General features: G+C 41.9%; 1 protein-coding gene across 3 annotated transcripts; it reads right to left on the bottom strand.

Annotated features, from left to right (window-relative positions):
* Positions 1–252: 252 nt before the first annotated feature.
* On the bottom strand, positions 253–17090 carry rbbp6 (retinoblastoma binding protein 6). 3 transcript variants are annotated; one of them, XM_041062612.1, is made up of 20 exons: positions 16554–17090; positions 15100–15205; positions 13909–13957; positions 10812–10856; positions 10551–10633; positions 10186–10282; positions 9855–9997; positions 9370–9542; positions 8865–8968; positions 8547–8717; positions 8092–8234; positions 7009–7123; positions 6861–6930; positions 6649–6691; positions 6234–6557; positions 5818–5961; positions 3222–5318; positions 2869–2947; positions 2501–2658; positions 253–1036 (listed from the first exon to the last, which is right to left on the bottom strand). In XM_041062612.1, the coding sequence occupies exons 1-20, from the start codon at positions 16717–16719 to the stop codon at positions 955–957; spliced, it is 4392 nt and encodes a 1463-aa protein (XP_040918546.1). In that variant the 5' UTR covers positions 16720–17090; the 3' UTR covers positions 253–954. The 3 variants fall into 3 exon arrangements, with proteins under 3 accessions (XP_040918546.1, XP_040918544.1, XP_040918545.1); XM_041062610.1 differs by having other exon boundaries at positions 253–2658; XM_041062611.1 differs by having other exon boundaries at positions 253–2658; positions 9855–9994.
* Between the last annotated feature and the right edge of the window lie 7127 nt (positions 17091–24217).

Raw genomic sequence — 24217 nt, 5'->3', positions numbered from 1 at the left:
AAAGAGGTACAGAGCTATTTATCTAACTTGCAGCAAGAAAGAAGGAGAAGCGAGAGATGGACCCCGACATCCAACTGAGAGTCCAAAACCCCAGCAGCTGTAAGAGGCCGCAGGGCGACACGGGGACTCAGTGCTGCAGCCTCAGGGACAGTTTCATTAATTTGCACTAAAAATCAGAGACAGTAAAAACATTTCAAAATAAAAGTTGTCTGTACAGTATGTTCAATGTTTGGTCTTTAAAAGGTAGGCAGACAGCTAAGCAAGAAAAACTGTGAGAAATTGGCTAATCTCCATTAAATCAATCAAAAACATCCATGACAATAAAAGGGTGTAAAGTTACCATGTTCAGCATCTTAGTTTAGTGTCAGTCTTTACAGCCACTCTGCGACTATGGCTAAAAATACTGTCAGGAGAAAACTCAGCTGAAACTTCCACTTTTGTTGCTCTGTGAAATGACAGTCCCCAAGAAACTGTTAGTTTTTTTCTTGAAAAGCACAATATTTCCAAACTATGGACAGCTAGCTGACAGAGAAACAAATGCCAGAGACAAAAAATAGCAAATCCTGTCCCTAGAGCTTCCTCCTTTCACTTGACACTGTCATGGCGTAAACAATAACAGTTTTGACCTATTTATGAGCCATATAAAGAATGGCATCTACACAGAAAAAAAATGCAACATTTTATGGATGTCTCTTTTTATTTTCCTTTAAAACAGGAAAAAAACGAAACTTTCCTCTGTTAAATTATTCATCCATCCAGCAGCTGATGTTTTTAAATTAAACATTTACAAAATTAAAAAGAAAAACAAAATACAACACAGAGGTTCAAATCATAAATATTCACAGTATCTGTTTTAAGTGAATCACAAACTCTTTCAATAATCCTCTATGTGCACTCCATGTGTGAGGCAAATCAACTCACTGACCGACCTCTTATCCAAATGTAAGATTTTCCTCATGCGAGCTGTAACATTGCAGGTTCAGTAAATATGAACCGTAGTTGCTGGCAGTCCTGAGCATGTGCAAATTCCTTGAACCTTAATTCAGAAACACAAAGAGGTCAAAGGTTCGACTTTTGCTTTCATTCACATTCATTTTTTTTTATATATATATTTAGTTTAAAGTGCTTTTCCTTTACAAATGGATTGCAAATGCATTTTTAATATGAGAGATGTTCAGCTGATACAAAAAGTATCCTGGAAAAAACAAAAAACAAAACAAGCCAAAAAACAAAAAAAGAGTCCAGGCACTTTTTGGACAGAGAAAGGAAAAACATCATTCAAGTAAATTTCACTTTTCTCCATGACGATCACAATAACATGGATGAGCAGAGCTTAGCGTGGTCTTCCTCCTCTTTCCACCTGTCGTCCGCCTCTCCTCCACTCTCCTCCTCCCTCTTGTCTTTGTTGCTCTTTGACTTCTTCTTGTGTTTGTATTTCTTCACCTCCTCTTCCTCCAGCAGCTCCGGGGCAGCGTGGCTCTTCTCCTTTTTGTGTTTCCTCTTCCTCTCTTCCCTCCTGTCGTCCTTGCTGTTCTCCTGGCTTGCTGATGAGCTGACGCTGCTGCGGCTGCTGGGCCTCTCCCCCTCCTCTCCCTCTCTCCCTCCCTCCCACTTGGTCTCTCCGGCCAATTTATCAGACTCATCTTGCCACTCGCTACCTCTTTCTCTCTCCCCTTTGCTTTCTTTCATCAGCTTGTTTCTCTTCCACTCCCCTGTCTCCTCCTTGCTCTCGTTTCTACTTCTGTTCTGCATTAACTCCTGACCAGGGCTACTCCCTCTGGACTTACTGGGCTTGGGGCTGGAGGATCTGGAAGGGTATGGGTCTCTCTTCTTACCCTGGCTGTAGGGGAGGGAAGGTGAGGAGTAGTGGGTCCCTGCGGGTCTGTCTTGATGTCTGTGGTTCCCTGATGGATCTCGGTGATTATGGTAGTCATGGGGATTTGGGTTCTTGTCTTTACGTTTCGGGTCCAGTAACATGTCTCTGTATGTTTTGTGTGCATGTTTATCAGGCAGTTCGGCGGCTCTACTTGTCAAGCTTCTTTCCCTGCTTCCGCTGCCAGTGTGTTTCCCTGCAAGACATAAGGAACTGGAACTCTTCTCATGGTCCTGGTGTCCCCCTCGCTGCCGGTCTCTCCTCTCTATTTCCTGTGACGTCGAATAAGAGGAGAAGTGACCGGAGGAAGGGAGATTCTTCTTTTGGCCCGAGGCGATGCTGCTGTGGCCCCTCTCTCTCCCCCTCTCTTCCTCCTTTGTCTTTTCTTTTGATCTTCTGCTCTCTTTCTGTTTATCCCTTGACCTCTCCCTCCCTCTCTCTTTGCCGCTCCACCTCTCCTTCTCCATCCTTCTCTCCCTCTGTCTGTCCATACACCAGGTGCTGTCAGTTCTGTCTTTGCCACTAGAGGGAGCCACACTTCTGTCTAAACTGGGCAGAGTGACATCTTTCTCTTTCTCCCTGTCCCTTTCCATCTGCCTTGCTCTGTCTCTCTCTTTGTCCACTGACCTCTGTCTCTTTTGGTCATGGTCTCCCTGTGTCTCCCTGTTGGCTGGTGTCATCAAGGGTGAAGACAGAACCACAGGAGGAAGCTTTTGAACTCTGACTTCTCCTTCGCTCCGCTCTTCCTCCTCAGACTCTTCCTTCTCCCATTTGGAGCGAGGGACCTGAGACAGACAGATAAAATGTGACTGGGACAATCTGTATTTTTTATTTGTGCATGCACATGTGCTGTGGTTCTTTAATCTTTTGACTTATAAACAAAAACAGTTAAACTGGTAGTAAATCACACAAGACAAAAGTCCAAACAAAACACTATAGTGAAATTTGCATAATACAAGTCAAGATACGAAGATGATGTGGGCTCACAGACACACCTGTATGGGTACGAGCTGATCCTCCCTCTCTGTGGCTCTGTCTGGGGCAAAGTCCTCCAGAGTTTTAACCACTGTCGTCCTTGTTAGACAAGAGTTGTCGCAGTTGTTAGACAAAAGAATGTGTTAACAGACTGGTTTTAATTATTAATTGATTTGGAACCTGTCTTGAAAGAACTGATAGTGCAAACTGAAAAATTTCCTTAATGGCAAAACAAGACAACATCCATTGTCATTTCCTGCATTGTTTGACAGTGGGTCGGTTTTAAATATAAATAAAGAGGGAGCAGCCACAGTGAGCTGTTAGAGGAAGCTATAGGATTATATCTTTCAAAATAAAGCAGTAACTTTCTGACCTGCCATTGTCCATGTTGGAGTTTGGTCTGTTATGTTGGCTCGCGTCTCTGCTGCTCTGTGACTTGAACCTCATCGTGTCTTCTTCTATCACCATCCTCCTCTTCACTCCCTCCATCAGTGCCTCCTTTGGCTTCGACTCTCCCGGCAGGTTTCCTCTGTTTTCCTTCCATGTGTTTTCTCCCTCTGCCCTCTCCTGGGAATTTTGGACTAACGCTCCCATCTCATCACCTTGCCCTTGCTCTTCTTCTTCCACTTTTCCGGTCATGCTCCTCCTCTCGTCTCTTGTCACCTCTTCTCCTTTGCCGGCCTTCATGCTGCGTCCTTCCTCCCACTGTTTTTTACTCTCCTTTTCCTCATTCACTCCTCTAAGGGCACAATGCCATAAATCAAAGTCCTCCTCTTCTCTGTCCTCTTTCTTTTCTCCAGTGTTTTCTTCAACTCCAGTTTTCTCCCACATCTCTCTCTTGTCATCTCTGAAGGTGGCTCTCTCCCATGACTGCCTTGCCTCTCCTTTGTCTGGTTTTATTTTTTCTTCAAACATACCTTCTTTTTCTCTGCTAGATTCCGTCTTTTCCTTAATGTCAGTCTCTCCTCTGTTTGACTTCTCTTCTCCATCACCAGTCTTCCTAATTTCTTCCTTTGATTTTCCTGCAACACTCCACTGTTTTTCAGTTTTCTCCTCCTTCTTTTTCCCATCCAGGTTGATGTTGATGTTGATTTTCTTCTGTGGCTTCACCGTTATTCCTCCCTCCCAGATGTCTCCCTCTGACAGAGTCCATGTTTTTTTCTCTTTTTTATTCTCTGTTTTTTGCTTCTTTCTGTCAAAAGGATTGGGGGATTCACTCGGATTCACTCTCTCTTCTGTTCTTTTTCTATTCTTGTCTGATCTTAAGTCAGGAGCTTTGGTGCCTCCAGGGTTTCTGTATGTATCTGAATCCACCCTGTCTGCCTCTTTATTGGGTTTTATTTTGTGCCGTCTCTCCACATCTTGCCTGGAGTCTGAATCTTTGCCTATTCTCCATCGTTTCTCTCCTTTCAAGTTTCTTTGTTCTCTGCTTTTTCTTTCACAGTCTTTATCCAAAGACTGAGGTTTTAAGGTAGTTGCTTTGTCCCGCATTGAGGTGTCATCCATGCCTGTATGTGGTCCAGTCTCATGTCTCCTCTCATTCTTTCTGCTGTTATTTCTTGAGTCTGCAGCATCAGGGGATGACGACTCCTCTTGTCTTCCTTCCTCATGCTCCTTCATTGTCCTTTGGGCATATATTCTGGTGCTGAGGTCCTCCAAATTTGTAATACCCTGGTCATCTTTACTTCTTTCTTGCGGTTCCACCTCCGTACTACTCTTTGGCAGGTGTCCGTCCCTCTGTTGTTGACATGCCCCTGGCTGAGCTCCGTCTTCCGACGGTGTGGAGTGACCATCGCTGCACGACTGAGAGGGAGGGGAACGGCTGTCGTTGGATGTATGAGATGAAGAGGAGCGAGTGTCACTAGATGACTGAGATGGCGTGGAGCGGCTATCACTTGAAGACTGAGATGGAGAGGAGCGGCTGTCACTGGATGACTGCGATGGAGGGGAGCGGCCGTCCATCCGGGCAGTGCATCGGTGGCGAGAATCCGAGTTGGCATGTGATTGATTTTGGCTTCCTTCCCACTGAGGAGGAGGAGGAAGATTGACGAAGGGAATATGCATCTGGTGGAAGTGGCTGACATAGCTGCTGAAATATTTCTCATACCACTCTTTGTACTCCTCCTTCCACTGCAGGTAGCGCTCTCTGTCCAGCTCCAGACTGCTTGCGTCATGACCATACAGGGAACTGGCTAAACCCGCCCCAGAGCCTCCCACTTCTCTCTCTGGGGGTTCTCCTTGCCTCCTGGAGCTATAGCTGCTTGAAGCAGACTTCTTGGTGCGATGGCCGCTGTGGTGGCGATTTTTTCGATGATCTGACGGTGACTTGGACCTGGAATGGTAACCAACTTGAGGTGAAGATGACGAGGAAGGTGTAGGGGAGCGTGAGCGTTTGTAGCCATAGGTATAGGAGTGGGAGGCATGAGAACGGGTGTGGTGATCTCTGTGACGGGAGTAAGGTGAGCGAGGCCTGGAAAAAAAACAAATCAAGGCAAAAAACACGGAAAATATTTTCAATCATCAGTTATGTGTCACACACATTGTAATGCATCTTTGCCTTGTTATTGTTTGATTCTATCTCATTTCCAATTTCATCCTGTCGATGAAAGAAAAGGAAATTGTGGAAAGTACAGCACCTGCTGTATTTTGGAATTTTAAAATGGACAAACAAAATCCTGTTACCAGTACTTCTAAGGCTCAATAATTAGTATAACAAAACAAAGCCAGGCAACCAGGGGAGACTCTAGGAAGTCCTGGTTGTGGGGTCAAAACTATTTACTGATATTTATTTATTGCACCCTCCAGGAACAGCCTGCATTTAACATCTATTGGTCCTAAAAGTCATATCTGACGTTTTCCTCAGTGTTTCAAAGGCTTCACAACCCTAAACTTATGTAGCTTACAATAACACGAATAATTAAAATTATACATAAGAATCACAGGTGTGTAGCATAAAGGGAACCAAATACCTTGATCTGCCTTGGGATCTGGATCGCGAACGGGATTGGGACCTGCTTGAAGAGCGAGAGTAGGATCGAGAAGACTTGGACTTGGAAGACTTTGAATTAGAGCGAGAGGAAGAGCGTCTGTATGTAGATCCTCTGTGAGGTGACCTGAGTGACAAAAAGAGAGGGAAGCGGCTGAGTCAAGGGATAGATTTCATATTATTATCAGTAAATTGTCCTCAGACAACAGGACCTCTGCAGCTACTATTAAACTACTCACCACATATCTGTGGCGTTCAAAGTATAATATTTGATTTGTAAGACCAATACTATATATATATTGGATTTGTCTCTCTCTCTCTCTCTCTCTCTCTCTCTCTCTCTCTCTCTCTCTCTCTCTCTCTCTCTCCAACAAATCCAATACTTGTTTTTCAGTATACCTTCCCTTCTTCTTTCTCTGATGCCTGTCCCACTCCTTGGGGATGAGGGAAGGGATGGAAGAGGTGGAGGCAGGGGAGCAGAGGGAAGGGATGGGAGCACCCTGGGTGCATGGTAATTTCCACATGGGCGTGGTAGGTGGGTATCCAGGAGGGTAACTGCTATGAGACCGGTGAGCTGAGAGGTATGTGTTAAGAAGGGGGGAGGGAAAGAGAGATTGAGCAGTAGGTGTATATGAAGAGGAAGAGGAAAAGGAGGAGGAGGAGGAATTAAGCTGTTGGGATTGAGTCCAGCCTCCAGTGGGACAGCCTGGGAAGGATGAGGAGCTGTGGGGAACACACAGGAAGAGGAAATCAGTCTTGAAACAGTGGATAGAGTCAAATACAGACTGCACACACACACAGACAAATCACTGACCTGCCCCAGAAAGTTGGTGGCCCTGAGTGTCTCGATGCTGGACCTTTGCATTCAGAGAAAAAATGGTTTTATATCATTCTTTACTCGTGCTGAGATGTTACTGCAATTCTAATTATAATAATTAACCCATGTTTTATTGAATTCAAAAGACAAAACATGTAATTAACAGCTGGGACAGTTTAACTGAAAGACATAGTGTCTTAGTCACTCACCAAAGGAGGACTGCTGTTGATTCACACTGACTCTGGTCTGGGGCTGCTCTGCCACTGTTGTGTTGTTAATCTGAACAGACACAAACAGATTTCATGCAGAGATGCTTTTCTGCATAGTGTGTGTGTGTGTGCGTGTGTTTGTCCTCACCACTGGTATCAGCTGTGATGGAGCAGCAGTTGGCTCTTTGTCTGAAACCAGTACAGAAGGGGCAGCAGGGGCAGCAGCAGCAGCCGAGTCATCGTGTGTCTCTTCTTCAGCCTTCCTGAATAAACAGCAGATACATCACAGTCAGTACCACATGAAAGCAACACCAGTGTCATTGTTTACCCGTTCTTCAGTCTCAAATCCATGGAGCCGTATTGGATCAAAGACTGCACCAAATGTTCTACTTCTCTGTGATAAAGTCTGCTATAAATGTTTTTACACTGACACTGCCAACTGATTATTTTATGCCATAAACCATAAAACTCTGACACAATTACTTCACATTTCCCCCTTAATTTCATCCTCTGTCCCCTCTGACATCAGCTGAATTTAGTGACACCGATATTAGCAGTCCGTCTCCCTGTCTCATTAAAGCGGCAGGAAAAGCGGTTCCACTTAGAAGTTGCACTGAGCTGTTGTAGCATTAATTTGATCCCTCATCAGTTCAGTGAATGATTTGTGTTGGTAGGAAAGCAGCATGTTTGAGAGCAAATCATTGCACTTTATTAATATGATTCATCCATTTCCTCTGAGCTTCAGTAGGACAGACCCTTATTTGCATGTAGCCTGGGAAAACCAGGTTGGACTGCAGTAAGATTTGTGATCTGGCCAATCTTCTCTGGATATGAGACACTGGAAATGACGAGTGAGAGGGAGGGGAACAACTGTTAGTAAATTAGGCCATCGTTGTTCTGTTCCCTGACATAAAATGGAGGAAGTGGATAATCACAACATCCAAGCACCCGAAAACTGATGCGCCAATAAAGAGGTTTGCTAACTTTTTAAAACATAACAGTCTTCAAACACCACGACATAAAATCTAAGGAGTCACCTGTTACCTCCACATACAAATGAGGCAACAGAGAGATCACATACAAGCAAAACATAATTTCTACAATGCAGTTTACACAACATGGGCACTTGCGCAATGAAAATGGACCAACAAGCAATCTACTGTGACCTGTGACTTCACAGTTCAAAGTTTTTTTTTCGTCTGTGAATGAATGTGTGTCTGCGTTTTCATACTTGTCAGGTAACTCGAGGCAGCTTTGCTCAGGCTGGAGGGAAGTGCTAGGTGTGTTGCAAGTAGAGGCAAAGCCTGTTTCTGCCGAAGGATTTCCAGACAGTGGTGGAGCGTCTGCAGCCTGTGGGCGGTGCACGAGAGAGTCCTAAAGCGGGAGAGGACAAGGGAATTATGGCAGAGATCAGAAAACAAACAAAGTTTAAGAAAAACTTTGAGCTGAACCATTTAAATAAACTATTAGACACAATAGCTACACAAGACAATTTAAATGGAATGTACATGAATATTTCCTGTTAGGTTAAATACAGAGAATTCTCTGTAACGCATTTATTTCAATAGTTTCCATGAGAAACATCTGAATGTGAACACAGTAATTATTTCTTTTGTTCCTGAGTCACGCTGATACAGGACTATTTTTTTCTCCCTCACAGATGAAACACATCATTAAGAGATTTACCAGCTGGCTAGACGTTGACTGGTGAGGCTTCTGAGGCTGGCTCTGCACGGTTAGAGGGGGCGGTGTTGGGGCAGGGCTCGGTGTCAGGGTTGGATTTTGGGACTGGGACATACCGCACCTCCTTGTCAGGCTTTTGGTGTAGCCTCGCTCTTTCTTGAAATTGTTGACAGCCTGTGTGGGGAGAATCCTGTCAGAGGATTTCTATACTACAGACACAATGTCTGACACATTATGGATCCAATCAAGAGGTAATAAGTTTTACAAAAATAATTCATTTCACTCCAGCTCTAACATCAATTCATACATCTGTTAATTCACCTGTCTGAGAAATTTATTGGCTATCAGGGTATCAGGGGAGACATTTGATTGGCTACAGGTGGGGCAGACGTGTTCCTCTGAATCCAGCAAGGTGGTGCGAATACCTGAGCAAGAGAGAAAGACAGACTCAGACTGTACAGTGTGTAAGTATGTACAGCACCATTTATTAGTACATTAATGCCATACATGCCTGTACTTAAAATAAATTACATGTTTCCAGTCAGGAGATCTTTCCTTCATGTTTGCATTCATTGTTACAAAGAGATCTTACTTTTTTTTAAGCACTGAAAACTTAAGACAAATTATTGGCTGCTAACTTTTCAGTTTAACTAGTTCTAATTTTGGGAATTGCCAAGTACCACAGAAGCAGACTCACTGGTTCCTGCACCAATATTTATATATTAGGATCAGAATCGTGTTATTCCTTCAAGTACAGAAAGTGTGCATACATACCTCACTACTTGGTGTATGTGTGTGTGTGTGTATGTGTGTAGCAGTCACTCACAGTCATCACAGTAGCTGTTTCCACAGCAGGGTATGACCACAGCGTCACTCAGCAGGTCACGACAGATTAGACAGACGAGTTCGTCAGGTACAGGCTCTTCCTCAGCTTCTGACTTGGGTTGTTCTTGTGGAACAAACGGAGGCTTCTCCTTCTTCCCAATGGCATATGCCTCTCTGCAGACCAAAAACAATACACACACAGTAAATTACCATTTTACTTTCATGAGTTTTTTACATTTCGAATGCTTCATTGTTGTTTCCATTCTCAGCTCATTCTCTGTAGCTGCAAATACTTCAGGTGGGGTTCCACAAGGTTCAGTTTTAGGTCGACTTCTTTTCTGTCTTTATGCTAGCTGTTTCCCACTGTTTTCAGTGTTTATCTAAGCTACACTAACTGGCTGCTGGCCGTAGATTTACACTGAACGGACAAACATGACATAAACTAGTCCTTTAAAATAAAACACACAGACTTTCATTCGGACTCACGCATCTATGGCAGGAATGGCATAACGTCCACAGTTGGTCAGCATGGCTCCTTTTATGTTGGGATCATCCACCTCAACCATGAAGGAACGAGGGATGCCTGTGCTCTTCTTTATTCTCAGTGGGGCCTCAAAATTTTTATCCTGCTGTAAAGCACATCTACAATTAATGCTACGCATTACAGAAGCAGTCAACACACATTAACAAGCAAATAACTCTAGTAGTGGATAAAAAGTATATAAACATGGCCCGAGCTTCATGGCCTGAGCAAGATTTCTGCAAGACAGCAAAAGAAACAGTCTCAGCTAAGAGATACCACAGGTTCTGCTCTTACCCCACTGGTAGGACAGTTCCTGATGTGGTGTCCAGTATTTCCACAGCGATAACAAGTGTAGTTTGCAGGAAGAACAGTACCAAACTTTTTGTTGTAACTAGAGAGAGAGAGAGGGAGACAGAGAATGAAAGCATAGAAAATGACAGATAAGCATGGAGACTGAAACACATGAAAAGAATAAGGGAGGGAAATGGATGTGGTATGAAGTTGGAGCAAAGTAATGAAATCTAAGGGAGAGACAGTGACACATCAAAACTCGGAGATACACAATTTAAGAAAAGGGAAAAAAAGCTGGTGCATGGAGCTACTGAGGAGACAAATGGGTATGAAGGAGTAGATATGAAAGCATTACAGGAGTGACTCACTTCTTGGAATCGTAGGTAGACTGATTTAGCATAACTTTGATCTTATCCTCCTCTGGCACATCCGCATCAGCCAGGTTTACCATCTGCATGTATACATGTGAATGGATGTATGCAACAGACACAAAGATGGAAGGTCAAATAGGAGGATTAGTGTTTGATTGAAACTGTCTCACATGATCCAGGATGAATATGTAAAAGCTGAATAATTTAAAAAGAAAACAAATAAAAAAAACCCAAAACAAAACAGAAAAGAGAGTATACCTTGGAGAAAAAGGGCAAGGCACTGGAAGTAGTCTGGTCATCCATCTGTTAGAATTAAACACAAAACCAGTTTCACTAACGAAGCAATGAGAGCTTTAACATAGGGAAAGAAACACTTTGAAGATAAACTAAGACCTAACCCTAAGGCAAAGGCACACGAAGAATGCTCCAAAACAAGACCATTTGTCCCTGTTAAACTTTAGACCCACTACCTTTGGTGATTTTTCCTGTATAACATGAAAGCAACTGCTGCATTTCAAAGATAAGAGATAAAATTTACACCAGCATCCAGCAGTGATTTTAGTAAAGGGTGGATAATAAATGTGATCACAGGATTTTCTGCCTAGGCACTTCCTGCCAACTCTCTTCTCATCCCTTGAAACTTGCTGTGCTGAAAATGAAGAAGCCGACAATATAATACCTCCTCAGAATTTTACACCTGTCGGATGTAAATGTCTTTTCTCTCATGACACATTGTACAAACATTCATGGGCCCCAGAGGATGAATCCTAATGACTGTGGAGATGCCATCTAGCACCATCATCAGGCCAAAATGTGAGCTTTAAGAAGCTTATGACCAAATGTCTCACCTGTGCTCAGTGAAATACAAAGCTTATACCTGCTAAATATTAGAATGTGAGCATGCTGATGTTGCAGTACTCTCAAATATCAATGTTTAAAATTATTTCACTGATTAATTCCTTTCAATGAATCAACTATGAAATATTTTAAGATGTTACTCTTAACTCTCATTGTACAGGAGTTGGTCGGCTAGACAGGGCCGAATATCATGACTATACTGTGGATCACATTCATGCAGTGAATGATTTCTTAACTAAATTAGATTTGAAAAACCATTTGCCTGTCTAATCAATGGTTCACCCTCCCCAGTCACACTGTAAGAAACTGCTTCAGGTCATTTGCACTGCTTACACAGACATCTTGTACAGTCAGACAGTATTAGGTCACATTTGTTTCTGTGAATATTGTAGCATTTGTTTATCTTCTTAAACACTGTCACACAGTTTTTGGACAATGGTCCTAAACATACAAACAAGATAATAAATACGTTTTTTTTTTGTTTTTCTTTTTGAATGGCCAGAGTTGCAGACTGGTTTGCCTTCATTAGACAAGTTAATCACCTGAATTCAATCCCACAAATCTGAAATGAAACATCCACTCGCATTTAACCAGACTTCAGACCAAAAAAAAAACCCCTGAAACAAGCAAGAAGTGAAGATGGCCTGGCAGAGCATCACCAAAAAGAGATAACAAATAGGCACTGATTATAATGGAGTTGAAGCCAAACACTGCTGATCTGATGTGGATGCAAACACACTCATACTGAAGCTCTTAGTCATAGTTTCATTATAAATCCACACAGCAGGAGTAATAAGAAATACTGTGTGACTGCACTAAATGGTAGTCATTAGTAGCCGTATGACATTTCCTGCCTGTATTTAGTAAAGTTGAGTTTTTTGGAGTTTGACCCAAACTAGGAACTAAAGTCAGGAATTCCTGGACTCTGCTGGTTCATGTTTTTAAAATCTGTTAGTTGTAAGAAAGTGCAATACCCCTTTGGACTTGCTAATATCCAACATGATTCCAGTGTGTATACCATTATACACACTGGAACCAAGATTTTAACCATTTTAACCATCGATCAGAAATGTCAAACGATGACAGAGACGAGTGCCTCCAGAATGTGTCATCTTTTGACTGTGATTGTGTACCGACACCCTTTTTTCCAGTCAAGTCAAACACATAATCAATACATAAGGCAGCTTCATACAAACGACTTTATTGATAGAAAAATCAATCACACGCACAAAAAAAGTTTGTGTAGTCCAACAGACTCAAAGTGCTAAGAAGAATGGCAGACACTTCTCCTACTGAGAAACTAGAGAGAGAATCAGGTCAGGTCAGTATACACTAATTCAGACTGCAGCGAGTAAAGGCTTTTCAGATGTGCTTCAGTTAGTTTACAGGATCATGGATAAAACAGCACTTAAAGAATTCAGCACCAAATAACTGAAGAGTGGGCTTAGGAGAGGCACCATTTAATTTGTATGGTTAATCCTGCCTCAATAATACGCCATTTTTTACAATGCTTTTCTCTTTAAAGTAAGGTTTATAGATTCTTTTTCTGTTAGAGTTCTATTGACTTTAGAGTCCTGTACAAGATTTATTTATTTATTTATTTTTTTCTTAATTTTATTTTTAATTAAAATGTATATTAAATGTTTGGTTGGTGACAATAATAATTTCTCTCTGCATCTGTTTATCTCACCGGAGCACACAACAGATTTAGATTATTCTAAATCATTCATTCTGATACAGTCAACTCCCTGGTGGATGAAAGACTCTTTTCTGGGGGACTGAATGAGATCCAATTTACCAAATTTTAAAAAATAAATTAATTAAACACAACCTGTATATGTCACTTAAAGACTCATATCAGCACAAGCTGCACAGTTATCAACACTAAAACTCTACAGTACTTCTGTAGTGGTTGTGTGATAGTGCTACAGCTGCTAATGGATAAGAGACAAGTGAGTTAAAAGACTGTCAGCAGAGCCACCATCATAAAACAACAGTTGGGTTTATCAGCTGTGAATAGCTGGCCTGCATGATAATGTCTGACCCGCCCGAGCAGCTCCCACCACCCACAGATAGATACCGAATGATCTTCAACAATGAACACTGACTGGTGACACAGCAGCTTGTTATATTAACAGCTGAGAGCCTTTTATTAAGAGATAATATATATATATGTTTTTTTTCCCTAAAAGCATGCAGCACACACAACATATTTGTCTTATTTGTAAATTGTGTAACTGCAGATACCTTTAAATAACTTTTTTAATTTTAGTGTCACTATTAAATTTGATTTAAACGAGCAGTAGCTTGTTAAAAAGCAAATACTGAGTAGCAAACAACTTCCTTTTTGCAACAGGAACTGCAATCGAGGAAATAGAAGCTTTCAGTGATTTTAATGAAGATCTCATTTGCTTAAAGCCATGACAATATATCTAACAATGTGTGTGCTGAGCCGTGATATAGATGAAGTGCAGTGGGATTCGGTTTGGTTACGTACTGCTTTGAGTGCTCCAAAGGCGTGGTGAAGCTGGGCATCTGAACGCTCACTGAAACACAAAAAGAAATCATGTTTACCCAGAGTCATCCCTGAAAACACACTCACAAATTTTTCTCCAAGAGTACATTTTATTGGTTGGCACAAGGGAGTAAATAAAAGTATAAAATACAAACATCAAGAAAACCTGAAAAAAGTGAGTCATACATAATAAAACCAGCATTGTTGGAGTTAAGAATGTTTTAAAAGCCCTGAGCTCCTCAGGGTGAGCACCCGCAACACATCTCTAGATTGTAACCACTAATACTTTGACATCAGACCCTGTATGATTTTAAATCTGCCTTGTCTATTTCTACTTCAAGTGTCAAGTAGGTGTGGACATTAAATAATAGATACAGTAACTTGTAAAGCTAACAGGCAAAGCACACTGTCAGTCTGCTCGTGCAGGTGCAGAGTTGATTTGTTGCATTTAATCTTGTGGGCAGCGTTACAGCCCTCATTCCTCTCCACCCGTCTGCATGGTGCTGACGGGGCTAATCACATGACTGCCGGTCTGTTCCAGTGAGGTCTTTTCCTGCTTCTAGTGAATAAAACCCACACCACTGCTGGCTCTTCTGTCTAAGCCCGACTAATATCTAGGTAATCCTTGTGTACGTCACTCTGGAGTTATAGTCATACTCTTTTCCTGTGAGCATATTTTATCATGGAGACTTTATGCAAAACCCTGTTTAACCAACTGCCGACTATGAAGTGAAACGGGGCCTCTGAATGGACCGATGATGTTTCAAGCATTGTTTTCTTCACCAGTGTGGTCTCCAAATAGAAACGTCTTCCACCTGAAAACACATGCTGCTGCTCAAAAACATCCCAGTAAGCAAAAAAAGGACCCCTCCTATATTTTGTACATTAACCTCCACACTCCTTCTCAAGTAGTCTCCATGTGATTAAGGCCTTTAACAGCAAATATGCACAATTTATAATCTTTTTCTTATTATTGGGATCTATTGTTAGCTCATCTTTTCATCTATATTTTGCAGAAGCCAGGTGGCACTGACAAAATTATAATGTAACGTTATTTTTGACCAATATTTAGTCTCGTTCTTCTACTAAGTAAGATTTACTGTTGAACCTGAAGCAGAAGCTGATGGAGGTTTATCCGACATTCACATCTTATGCTCACTGTGAAACACTTACATGTTATGGGTCTTGCTGTTGGAGCTGGACTTGCCTCCACTGATGGGGATTCTCCGGACGATGACAGAGGAGCCTTTGGGGATGAGACCTTCATCGTCTGTGTATTCTGAGAGGGAGAGATGGTGAGAGTGAGGGTTTAAAGTGTGAGGATTAGCTCGCATTAAAGAATTTTAGCTTTGATTTTTGAGGCCCAGATAAATATTTAAGATCATGAGAAGATTTCTCATCTTTTGGGTTGTCTTTTTTTTTTTTTTTTTTAAGAAACCATGCACCCTTCACTGACAACCAGTTAATAAGAGAATGTCAAAGTCGTAATCTAGTCTGAGACATCAGATTAATTAGTCTTTAGTTTGTCTACTTTCACTGCCTTGATCTTGACTCACTGATTAACTGTTGCACAAAATATTTGTTCCATTTTTGCTTAAAAAATGATAACTGACTGATCAACTAATTGTTTTAGGTCTGGATGAATCGATTATAAAGTGTGTGCAAATTCTACTTTGTACATCTGCCAAGTAAAATGATTCACTTTTTTTTAAACAAAACAATGAAGATTTATTTGTGTGTCAACACTGTTAAATCACCCTGAATCCCCCAACAACAGAATTGTGAGCCAGACTATAGTTATGGAAAATACTGCCCTGCAGTGTGGTCTACAAAACAAAACAGAAAAAAAAAAAAACCCACAGGCAGCATGACACAGCACTGTTCTGACTCACATCTGATGTGAGAAACCTGGAAAGTATGACTCTTCCTATAATGTATGCTACACTTTTGTCTAGTTTGGCGTGCACCAGCCGAGATGGACTTTGTGTGTCTATTTCTGCTCACTCTTACACAGCAGGGGTTACACACACTGGGTGACTTTCTGTGGAAACTGAAAACGCAGAACATGGGCTGCAGAGCTTATCTGCAGGATACTGACACACTCTATAATGATGATTATGATACTTACTCTGCATGCCACTCTTTTTTTTGGCTTCTTTTAATTTTGTGTGTTTACTTTACCTACTTGGCAGCAAATGATGTTTCCTACTTTGATGATTTTCACTGATGCGAGTGTGTGTGTGTGGCTGGACTTTAATCTTATGGTCATGACCAGGCTGTGCGCCTACTTTACCTTTGCTATTTTTATCCCACATCTCTCCTGGGACTTTTACATGCATGGCACAGACATGGCTGATCCGCCACCATCAGGCCGTTTAACCAAACTAAATGCAGCAGGAATGTGGCCCATTCATTAGACCCTTTTGTCCTGGCTTGACTTTTCTGGACCCCCCGTCAAGCTGAAAGAGGTGACGCAACCCGTATCCCCCCATCCCCACCCCACCCCACCCCACCAGACAGCTGTCAAATCAGGACCACGTGTTTTCTTTCAAAGTTCAAACTGTCAACCTGCCGTTCAACTGTCAGGATAAACACACTCTCATGAGTCCACGCATATGTTTAATTACCTTGTTTGGTCTGTGCGTTTGTGATCTGCAGGTCGCAGTCCCCGGCTCTCAGCTTCTCCCTGACCATGATCTGCCTCTTCAGATCCCTCAGCGTGATGTGCGGGCCGTCAAAAACCACCGTGTCGTAGCTGAGTTTGGACGAGAATTTATAATGAACATGAGTCATGGTGAAATTGAGCAAGAAAAAAAAAACTCGCCCTAAACTGTCAGGGAACCGACAGCTGACAGTTCCCTCTGCGAGGACACAAAACCTATTTCGTGGTAGTTGCTATGAGAGTACAAAGTTAGCTAGCTGGCGTTAGCAGCCGGCTGCGTCGAGCGTCAGAGCTCTGCCGCTAACAAGCTAGGTCGTTAATTAACAACTGATAAAGTGGCGTTCACGGAGTGACATGTCCCGGCGTCTGGTGGAACAGCAGCGGAGACTCGAGTCAAAGCGCACTCAGTCAGTTTCGAGTCTAATTTGAACTTTTATTCCTGCTAAAGCTGCAATCAATCCGAAGCGTTCGCTGACAGAAACCACCAGCTGTTTCCACAAGCAACGGCTCGTCAGCACAGTGCACGCACCATCTGATGCTGCGTTCACGTGATCTCCGCACACTCCAACTTCTAAGCATCGAAGTCACTGTAACAGGTTTTTTTCCCCCACAGATTCAATGTGAAAACCCCTATCACATAAAATGATGACAACTCTAATATATGAGAGCCTCTAAATATTACTTTAAAAAAAATCATTTTAAATGATTTCAAATAAAATGGTCATTACCAAATAACGTTTTAAACAATAACCAATTCTCACCAAACACATGGATGGATCACTGACTGGGCCTACCAGGGACTGGCCCTGAGGCCCAGGGGTTCAGAGCCTCGTTGTGAAGTGACTGTCAATATTTCTTGACAGTCAATTCAATTACCACAGAGACACAAAAAACAGCTACACAACCGCAAAAAGATGAAGAGGAAGATGAAGAGTAAACAAAATGGCCTCATATAGATATAGAGACACAAAATGACCACCAAAAGATGTAAAATAACCCCAAATTTAAGATGCATAGAGCAGACATATTAAATAGTGATTTTGTTGATATGCCTCAACAAACTAATGATTTATCTACCTGGCAAAGTTATTTATTAAATTTGCTGTCAGTTTATTAGCTTTTACTCTAGAGTTGCAACTAATAGTTACTTTCATTATCAATTAATCTGCTGATTAATTTCTCCATTGATTAATCAATTGTTTTTATCAAGGTTTTGATCCTTGTGTCTGACTAAAAGAAACTGTGTAGTGTGACTGTGCTGCAGAGGAAAGAACTCACTGTACAACTTACTTTTCAATCTAAAGAGTCGATGCACATCCGATGTTCTTTTTGCTTCTGAGTGGCGAAGTACATTTTCCCCCCGACACTTGAAGGCAACATACTGCTTCCGCGCTCAGAGCTGTGCACCTGTTTGGGCTCAGGGGACATCAGACAGGCTGGCTCAAAGAAAACCAGATTTACACCCGACATAGATTAAATAATCGCTTCTACTTGTCCAGTTCTTCTGTTGGAGATGTGACATGTTGACTTTTATTTTTCATTGTATTCCCACTGGAGTTGTTACAAAGCTGCCAAGCTCACTGACACTCAGGACTACAGAAGAAACATAAAGTTTTAATCACATTTTTTTCAGGCTAAATAATGCACCCAAACTACAACTACATGAATTTACAACTTAACGACTTCTGTCTGCAGATCTTTTACTGTGCAGCCTAACTGATCCACCAGAGGGAGACAAAGCACAATTTATCATGCTGTTTTGTATTGGTTGCCTTGTGCTGCAGTGTACTGCCAGTCTGAAAGGTTCATGTTATGACACATTTGGTGCCATTGCAACATGCTCCTTGACTGAAATTAAGCCCAGTGTTACTTGACTGTACAGTATTCATTAACTACATCCAAACATTCAACCAGTTTTATTTACAAAGAATGGGAATGTTATAGGATTTTGGTAAGGTAATAAAATACGCCTACCACAACTAAATGCCAAACTCCAACCCTTACCCTAACTCTAACCTAAACCGTGTTATATCCTGAACCCTAAAACCAAGTCTTAACCTTCAAACACCCATTTAAACATGTGGGGTCCAGAAGTCTGGTCCCCACAAAGGTTTTCAGACCCCACAAATATTAAAACAAACACACACACACACACACACGGGGAGGCATGGTTATCACAGTGAGGCTAGTAGACACTGGTTTACTGGGGACTGCAAGCCGATTGGTTGGATTCAGTGAAATGGAGGGAGAGAACAGAGAGATGAGAGAGGAGTGTTTGAGGAAGTGCTTTGCACTCAGTCTTCTGTTTCCTCAGTCTTTTGCTCTGTTTCTTTCTCTCCTGCCCGCTCTGCTCAGAGGAGGGATTTGCCCTATCTTCCCTGGCTTAGCACACCATTGTGAAAGCAGTGGGAGGATGGAGAGATGCAGAAGGAGAGAGGGAGAGGAAGAGAGGATGAAAGGGAAACAGCTGCTGCCTTTAAACTGATGTTCCTCTTATCGTGATGTGATACAGGACATGTTCAGTGACTCAGCTCTCAAAGAGCTGCTTGGAAACAATTATATCTCATATACTGGTGTATGATGTGCTTAAATTTGTAGTGTTTGTGTGTTTCTCTGTAGAAGCGTATTTTTGCCACTTTGAGTCATGACGTCAAAGTAATGACATAACAAGTCAGAAGTTTAAATTAGTACTAAAAAATGATAAGATAGTATGTCACAAATTTGACTTTCCATGTTATAATCTCAAGTTACCAGAAGCATTTTTATTTTTAGCTTTCCTTATTTTTCAGCATTTTACAGATATGGTCTTCCAATACTATATACAGGTTCTACATGTAAAATAACTCACATGATTTGTAAAATACACTGTATGTGAGTTTTACCAGGACAGATTCCCACCAAAACTGAAAAAAAAACAAAACTGAAAACTGAAAATTCCCACATGCCGGAAGTAACAATTCTTCATGTATAAGTAGCTCCAATCAGTGAGTGTTTGGCATTTTCCTCTGGAAAAACGATTTATTCAATTAATTACTTATTCCAAATTTTGTTGATTAATTTTCTAATTGTTTCAGCTCTGTTGTTCAGCAAACCCCTCATTGCTCATCTCTCTTTTCCTTATCTTCTTGTTAGTGTGGCTATAAAATGGAGAGAAAACCAGTTGTTAGGATCAAACTGATGATTGACTCCTTTTCGTTCCTCATCCCTCCTTCTCTCTTTCTGTCTTTGACTTTCCATTCTTTATCCTGATATCACACATCCCTAATAACCCTTCCTCTGTCATCTTCAGCCCCCTTTAGACACTCTCTCTTCCCTTTATTTCTCTCATCCTTCCTCCACCTTGCACTCTCTCCTTCTCATCTCTCTGCTTGAGCAGCATTCCCAGCTCAAAGGCTTTTTCACACTGCAGATGGCCATAGTTACTCCACTCAAGGCACACACATGCACACGCACACAGACATCGCTGTTAAACTACATTCTTGGGGACCCATCATTGACATAATACATTCCCTAGCCCCTTACCCTAAGCCTAACCTAAACAGACACACACACATGCACACACGATTGCTCTCTTTGTCATTGAAAATGGTTCGGAGTGCTCTTCACTCATTTTACCCTTCTCAGGGAGCTGAAGTGTCTCTTGTCCTTAAAAACTCAACTTGTAGAGGATTCGACCACCAAGTCTGTCACTGATCTGATGTTCTGTGTCCTCAAGTTCAGAGTGTGTGGCAGTCCTCAACACTGGCCCGAAATCATGTGATTTAAGTGTGAGAAAAGGATTTTTAGCCCTATGGCTCCAGGAGTGTCAGTGTCAGCTGGTTGATCCACTATGTTGGTCCAGACTGAGTTACCGCCACATTTACTCAGTTAATTTGGTTCAGACAAGCAACTTTCACATTTAAAAAAATGGCACCAACATGTTAAACATTTACAGCGTGAAGTGGAAGTGTGAAAGTGTCTGTACACACATTTTATAAAATGATTTAATGTGTCTGCTGAATGAAATGGAGGGTAGAAAATTTGATCTCAACTAACAATCAGTGTGGATAATGAACTGCACACAGTGTTTCATGTTCAGGTACACTGGACCACACACACACAGGAGTTATAAAACACATGCACGCACAAAGAGAAGGAAATGTACCATGCACGTGTGCGTTCATCAGTGTGCATCAAGGTGCTGCATGTCTCTGGTGAATGCACACACACACACACACACACATTGGTGGGTTGGGAACTACCAAACCCAGAAAAAAACTATGCCAGCTGACTTTGCAGAGCAGGTGCACTCACAAGTACACACACTCACAAGCTAAACTGAGAATAAAACCCACTCATGAAATGAAGGACAGACAGACCGGCAGACAGACAGACAGACAGACAGACAGACAGACAGACAGACAGACAGATAGATAGATAGATAGATAGATAGATAGATAGATAGATAGATAGATAGATAGATAGATAGATAGATAGATAGATAGATAGATAGATAGATAGATAGACAGACAGATAAACAGATAAACAGATAATTAGGACATCAAAGCAGGCAGCAGCTCTCCCTCAGAGCCTCATTCAGTCAAAAACAGCTGTTATAGCAACATCCAACTGGGACACAAACACACATAGACACTTGTATTTGTATGTAATGTCAGGAGCTTGTCTGGCATAATATCAGTGATGTGTGTGTCACATTGCCAGATGTGTGTGTGTGTGTGTGAGAGAGAGAGAGAGAGGGGGGTAGAGAGAGAGAGAGAGAGAGAGAGAGAGAGAGAGAGAGAGAGAATGTGCATTACTCAAGTTGTGTAAACATACATCAGTTTACACACATTGTGCGGACTAACCTACCTTTTGGGGGACATTGAGGGCACAGGTCCTCACAATGTCAATCATTAAAAGTTTGGGTTAAGAACAGGTTTTAGGTTAAAGATCCTCCCAAATAAACTAGTAACACAGTACAATTATCATCACTATTCAGAACAAATTGTCTTCTTGACAAATTTCTGTTTTATTTTGAGGGCCGTGGAGGTAAGTCATTACTGCCTGGTACAGCACCATAAAATAATCTGATGTGGGATTCCTGCTGGGAAATGCTCAGCGTCTTTTATGGGCTATTAGCATAAAGGACAATTTTCTCTTATTGGGCCAATGGAGCTGAAGAAAGCAATTACTACAGTACCATACTGCTCGACAGGAGGGTGGGGTCTCAAAACAGAAAAATGTGGCAGAGGGGAAAATGGATAAGAGGATCATGAAGAAGAAAAAATATCAGAGGGAGCCAGGGTGGAAAGGAGAAAAAGAAAAATGGAAAAATGAAACGTGGGCAATGGTCACAATATCTGTGTGCTGCAGAAGAGACTGAGTGACAAAACAGCACATTTAGACGCAGTTAAGAGGAACAAAAGGAGAGTGGCAGCCAATCCCAGTGTGGCGCGGAGACTCTCCCATAATCCCGTCATCCACTCTAATCTCTATGACGACGACACGGAGCTCCATCGGTGACGTCAGAGTTATGAATATTCATCAGGTGAATCTGAGCTCTCCACCGAATCCTTCCATCTCACATGACACACTCTCACTGCCCCTGCTGCTAAATTATAATCTGATGATGAAATATAATATCGGCTCTGAAACATGTTAGAGTAAGTGTGCGGTATTTAAATACAGTTCACTGCCGTCACTCCAAATTCAGAAATGCTTTGAATATCAAAACACATACTATAACTTTAGGGCCCATTTCCCTCATTTTGTGTCCTTTTGCTCTGGAAGTGTGATTCCCCTCAGGGATTTCCAGATTATCCATCCTTGACTTCGTCTGGAACTCAGTGGCCTCGTTTGGATGAATTACTGAGCTAGATGTTAAAAAAATGGTGCATCCTAAAATAAAACTAAGAGCATGTTCAGTGCTACCATGCAAGTACTTAGATTCTTTTTGCTTTGAAATGAGGCATAAGTAAGCCTGAAGCACAGGGTATAACTGAAACAAACTAGTCATGTCATCCGACCACACTGACAAGGTGGAGACAGAGTGTTAATAGCTGTTGGGAATGAGTTTGTAACCTGCACCTGTTAGTACACATGAAAGCAGCAAAAGTAAGTGTGTGAAGAGAAATCCAGTCACTGCCTACATTTCGTCACCCCACACTTAGCAAATCACTGCATGACGTGCAAATGGTTTTTCCACAGTCTGAAGGTCAGAAGAAGCAGTTTCCTTCACTGCCATGTAGACTACCACCAGAGTCCTGAAGTGAATACGAGTTGTTAAGTATGTAGTGTAGTGTAGTTAACGGAGAAGCAGAGTGGCAGCCTTGTTTGGCTTGGTGAGGTGCAGATGAAGGGTCTCTGATAGGTGGGAGTTACACTATTTCAGATGGGAAATGACAAGTGCCTGGATGAGCACCTGGGCCACATCCAAAGTGAGAGTCCTCCTGATGACAATAGACAAGTACATAAATGAGAGCAACCCATAATCAGGAAGAAATTATACATACACCATAAACACACATTTACTCACACACACATACGTACTGCCATGCACACATACTCCTTTCCATGCTTCTCTTTTTATCACGCTCAGACACCTATAAACTGGCACATACACCAGTCTCCTCATTAACATTTTTTCTCTTCTCTGCAGTTCTTAACTCTCATGTACCTCCCGCCCTCTTCCTCTCTGTCATTCAGGTAGCTGTGCAGTGGCTGCAGAGATAAGCAGAGGTGTTATCTATCGGATGGCTAATTCAGAACAGTTGACACAGCACAGCTGATACACATCTCCTGTGTCTGTACGTGTGCACAGGTTCAGGGAGGAGTGTGTCTACTGTTTGTGTAAGTTTTCTCATTGTTCAGGTTTATATTGGTGCGTGGTTAGGTTTCTGACAAAGATTTGATAGTGTCAGTTTGTTGAGAAAAAGGATTCCCAAAACTGTTATCTCTGTGTGTGATAACACACAGAGCTCTACATCATACATTCACAAAAACATTCAAACACAAAATCAACTCACCACAGGCACTTTGAAAAGGTGACTCTTTATTTTCTAATTATTATACTGTATATAATATTCTGTCTCTCTAGATATAGGTAATCATATTTATATCATGTAAGTAAAAGTGTGCTTTTATTCACAGCATGTGTCCGTGTCAGACCGCTGTTAGTTGGAGGTTTACATTATAAAGTATACAGTGAAACTGACTGGCAGCTATGTGTGTGTGTGTGTGTGTCTGTGTATGTGTGTGTGAGCTGTGGGAGTCATACAGTCAGTGTGGCTGTGTTTATAGAAAGACAAATGTGAGTGCCAGCATGTTTCTGCATGCATGTGTGTGCGTGTTTGTAGACGACTAAGTATCTCATGATAGGGCTCAGAGGTATGGAGCAGGGTAAAAAGCTGCCCACTGACGCTGATGTTCAAAATAGCTGATCACTTTTCAACCATTAAACACATCACCTATCACCGTGCTTTTCTTTGTTTCAGAATTACAACCCTCATTTTGGGGGGATTTTGTTCATCAATGCTACTTCAGGTTTCAGCTTGCACATTTGTCTTTAGGGTTTCGTTTTTCACTTTCATTGCCACTGCAGGGCAACACTGATGATCCCCAGTGTCACCCCTCTAGACAGAGAGTAACGGC

Source organism: Toxotes jaculatrix, chromosome 18 (assembly GCF_017976425.1).
Source record: "Toxotes jaculatrix isolate fToxJac2 chromosome 18, fToxJac2.pri, whole genome shotgun sequence".
Classification (NCBI taxonomy): domain Eukaryota; kingdom Metazoa; phylum Chordata; class Actinopteri; family Toxotidae; genus Toxotes; species Toxotes jaculatrix.
Note: the sequence above shows the minus strand (reverse complement) of the source record. Positions and strands in the feature narration are given on the sequence as shown.

Bases quoted from the DNA above. Each gene is read 5' to 3' on its own strand.
- rbbp6 (XM_041062610.1), bottom strand. From the start codon at position 16,719: ATGACTCATGTTCATTATAAATTCTCGTCCAAACTCAGCTACGACACG. The intron at 10,283-10,550 runs GTGAGTCACTCC...CTCTCTCTCTAG, and splicing joins TCTACCTACGATTCCAAGAA to TTACAACAAAAAGTTTGGTA. The intron at 8,969-9,369 runs GTGAGTGACTGC...TCTCTTGCTCAG, and splicing joins AAACAGCTACTGTGATGACT to GTATTCGCACCACCTTGCTG.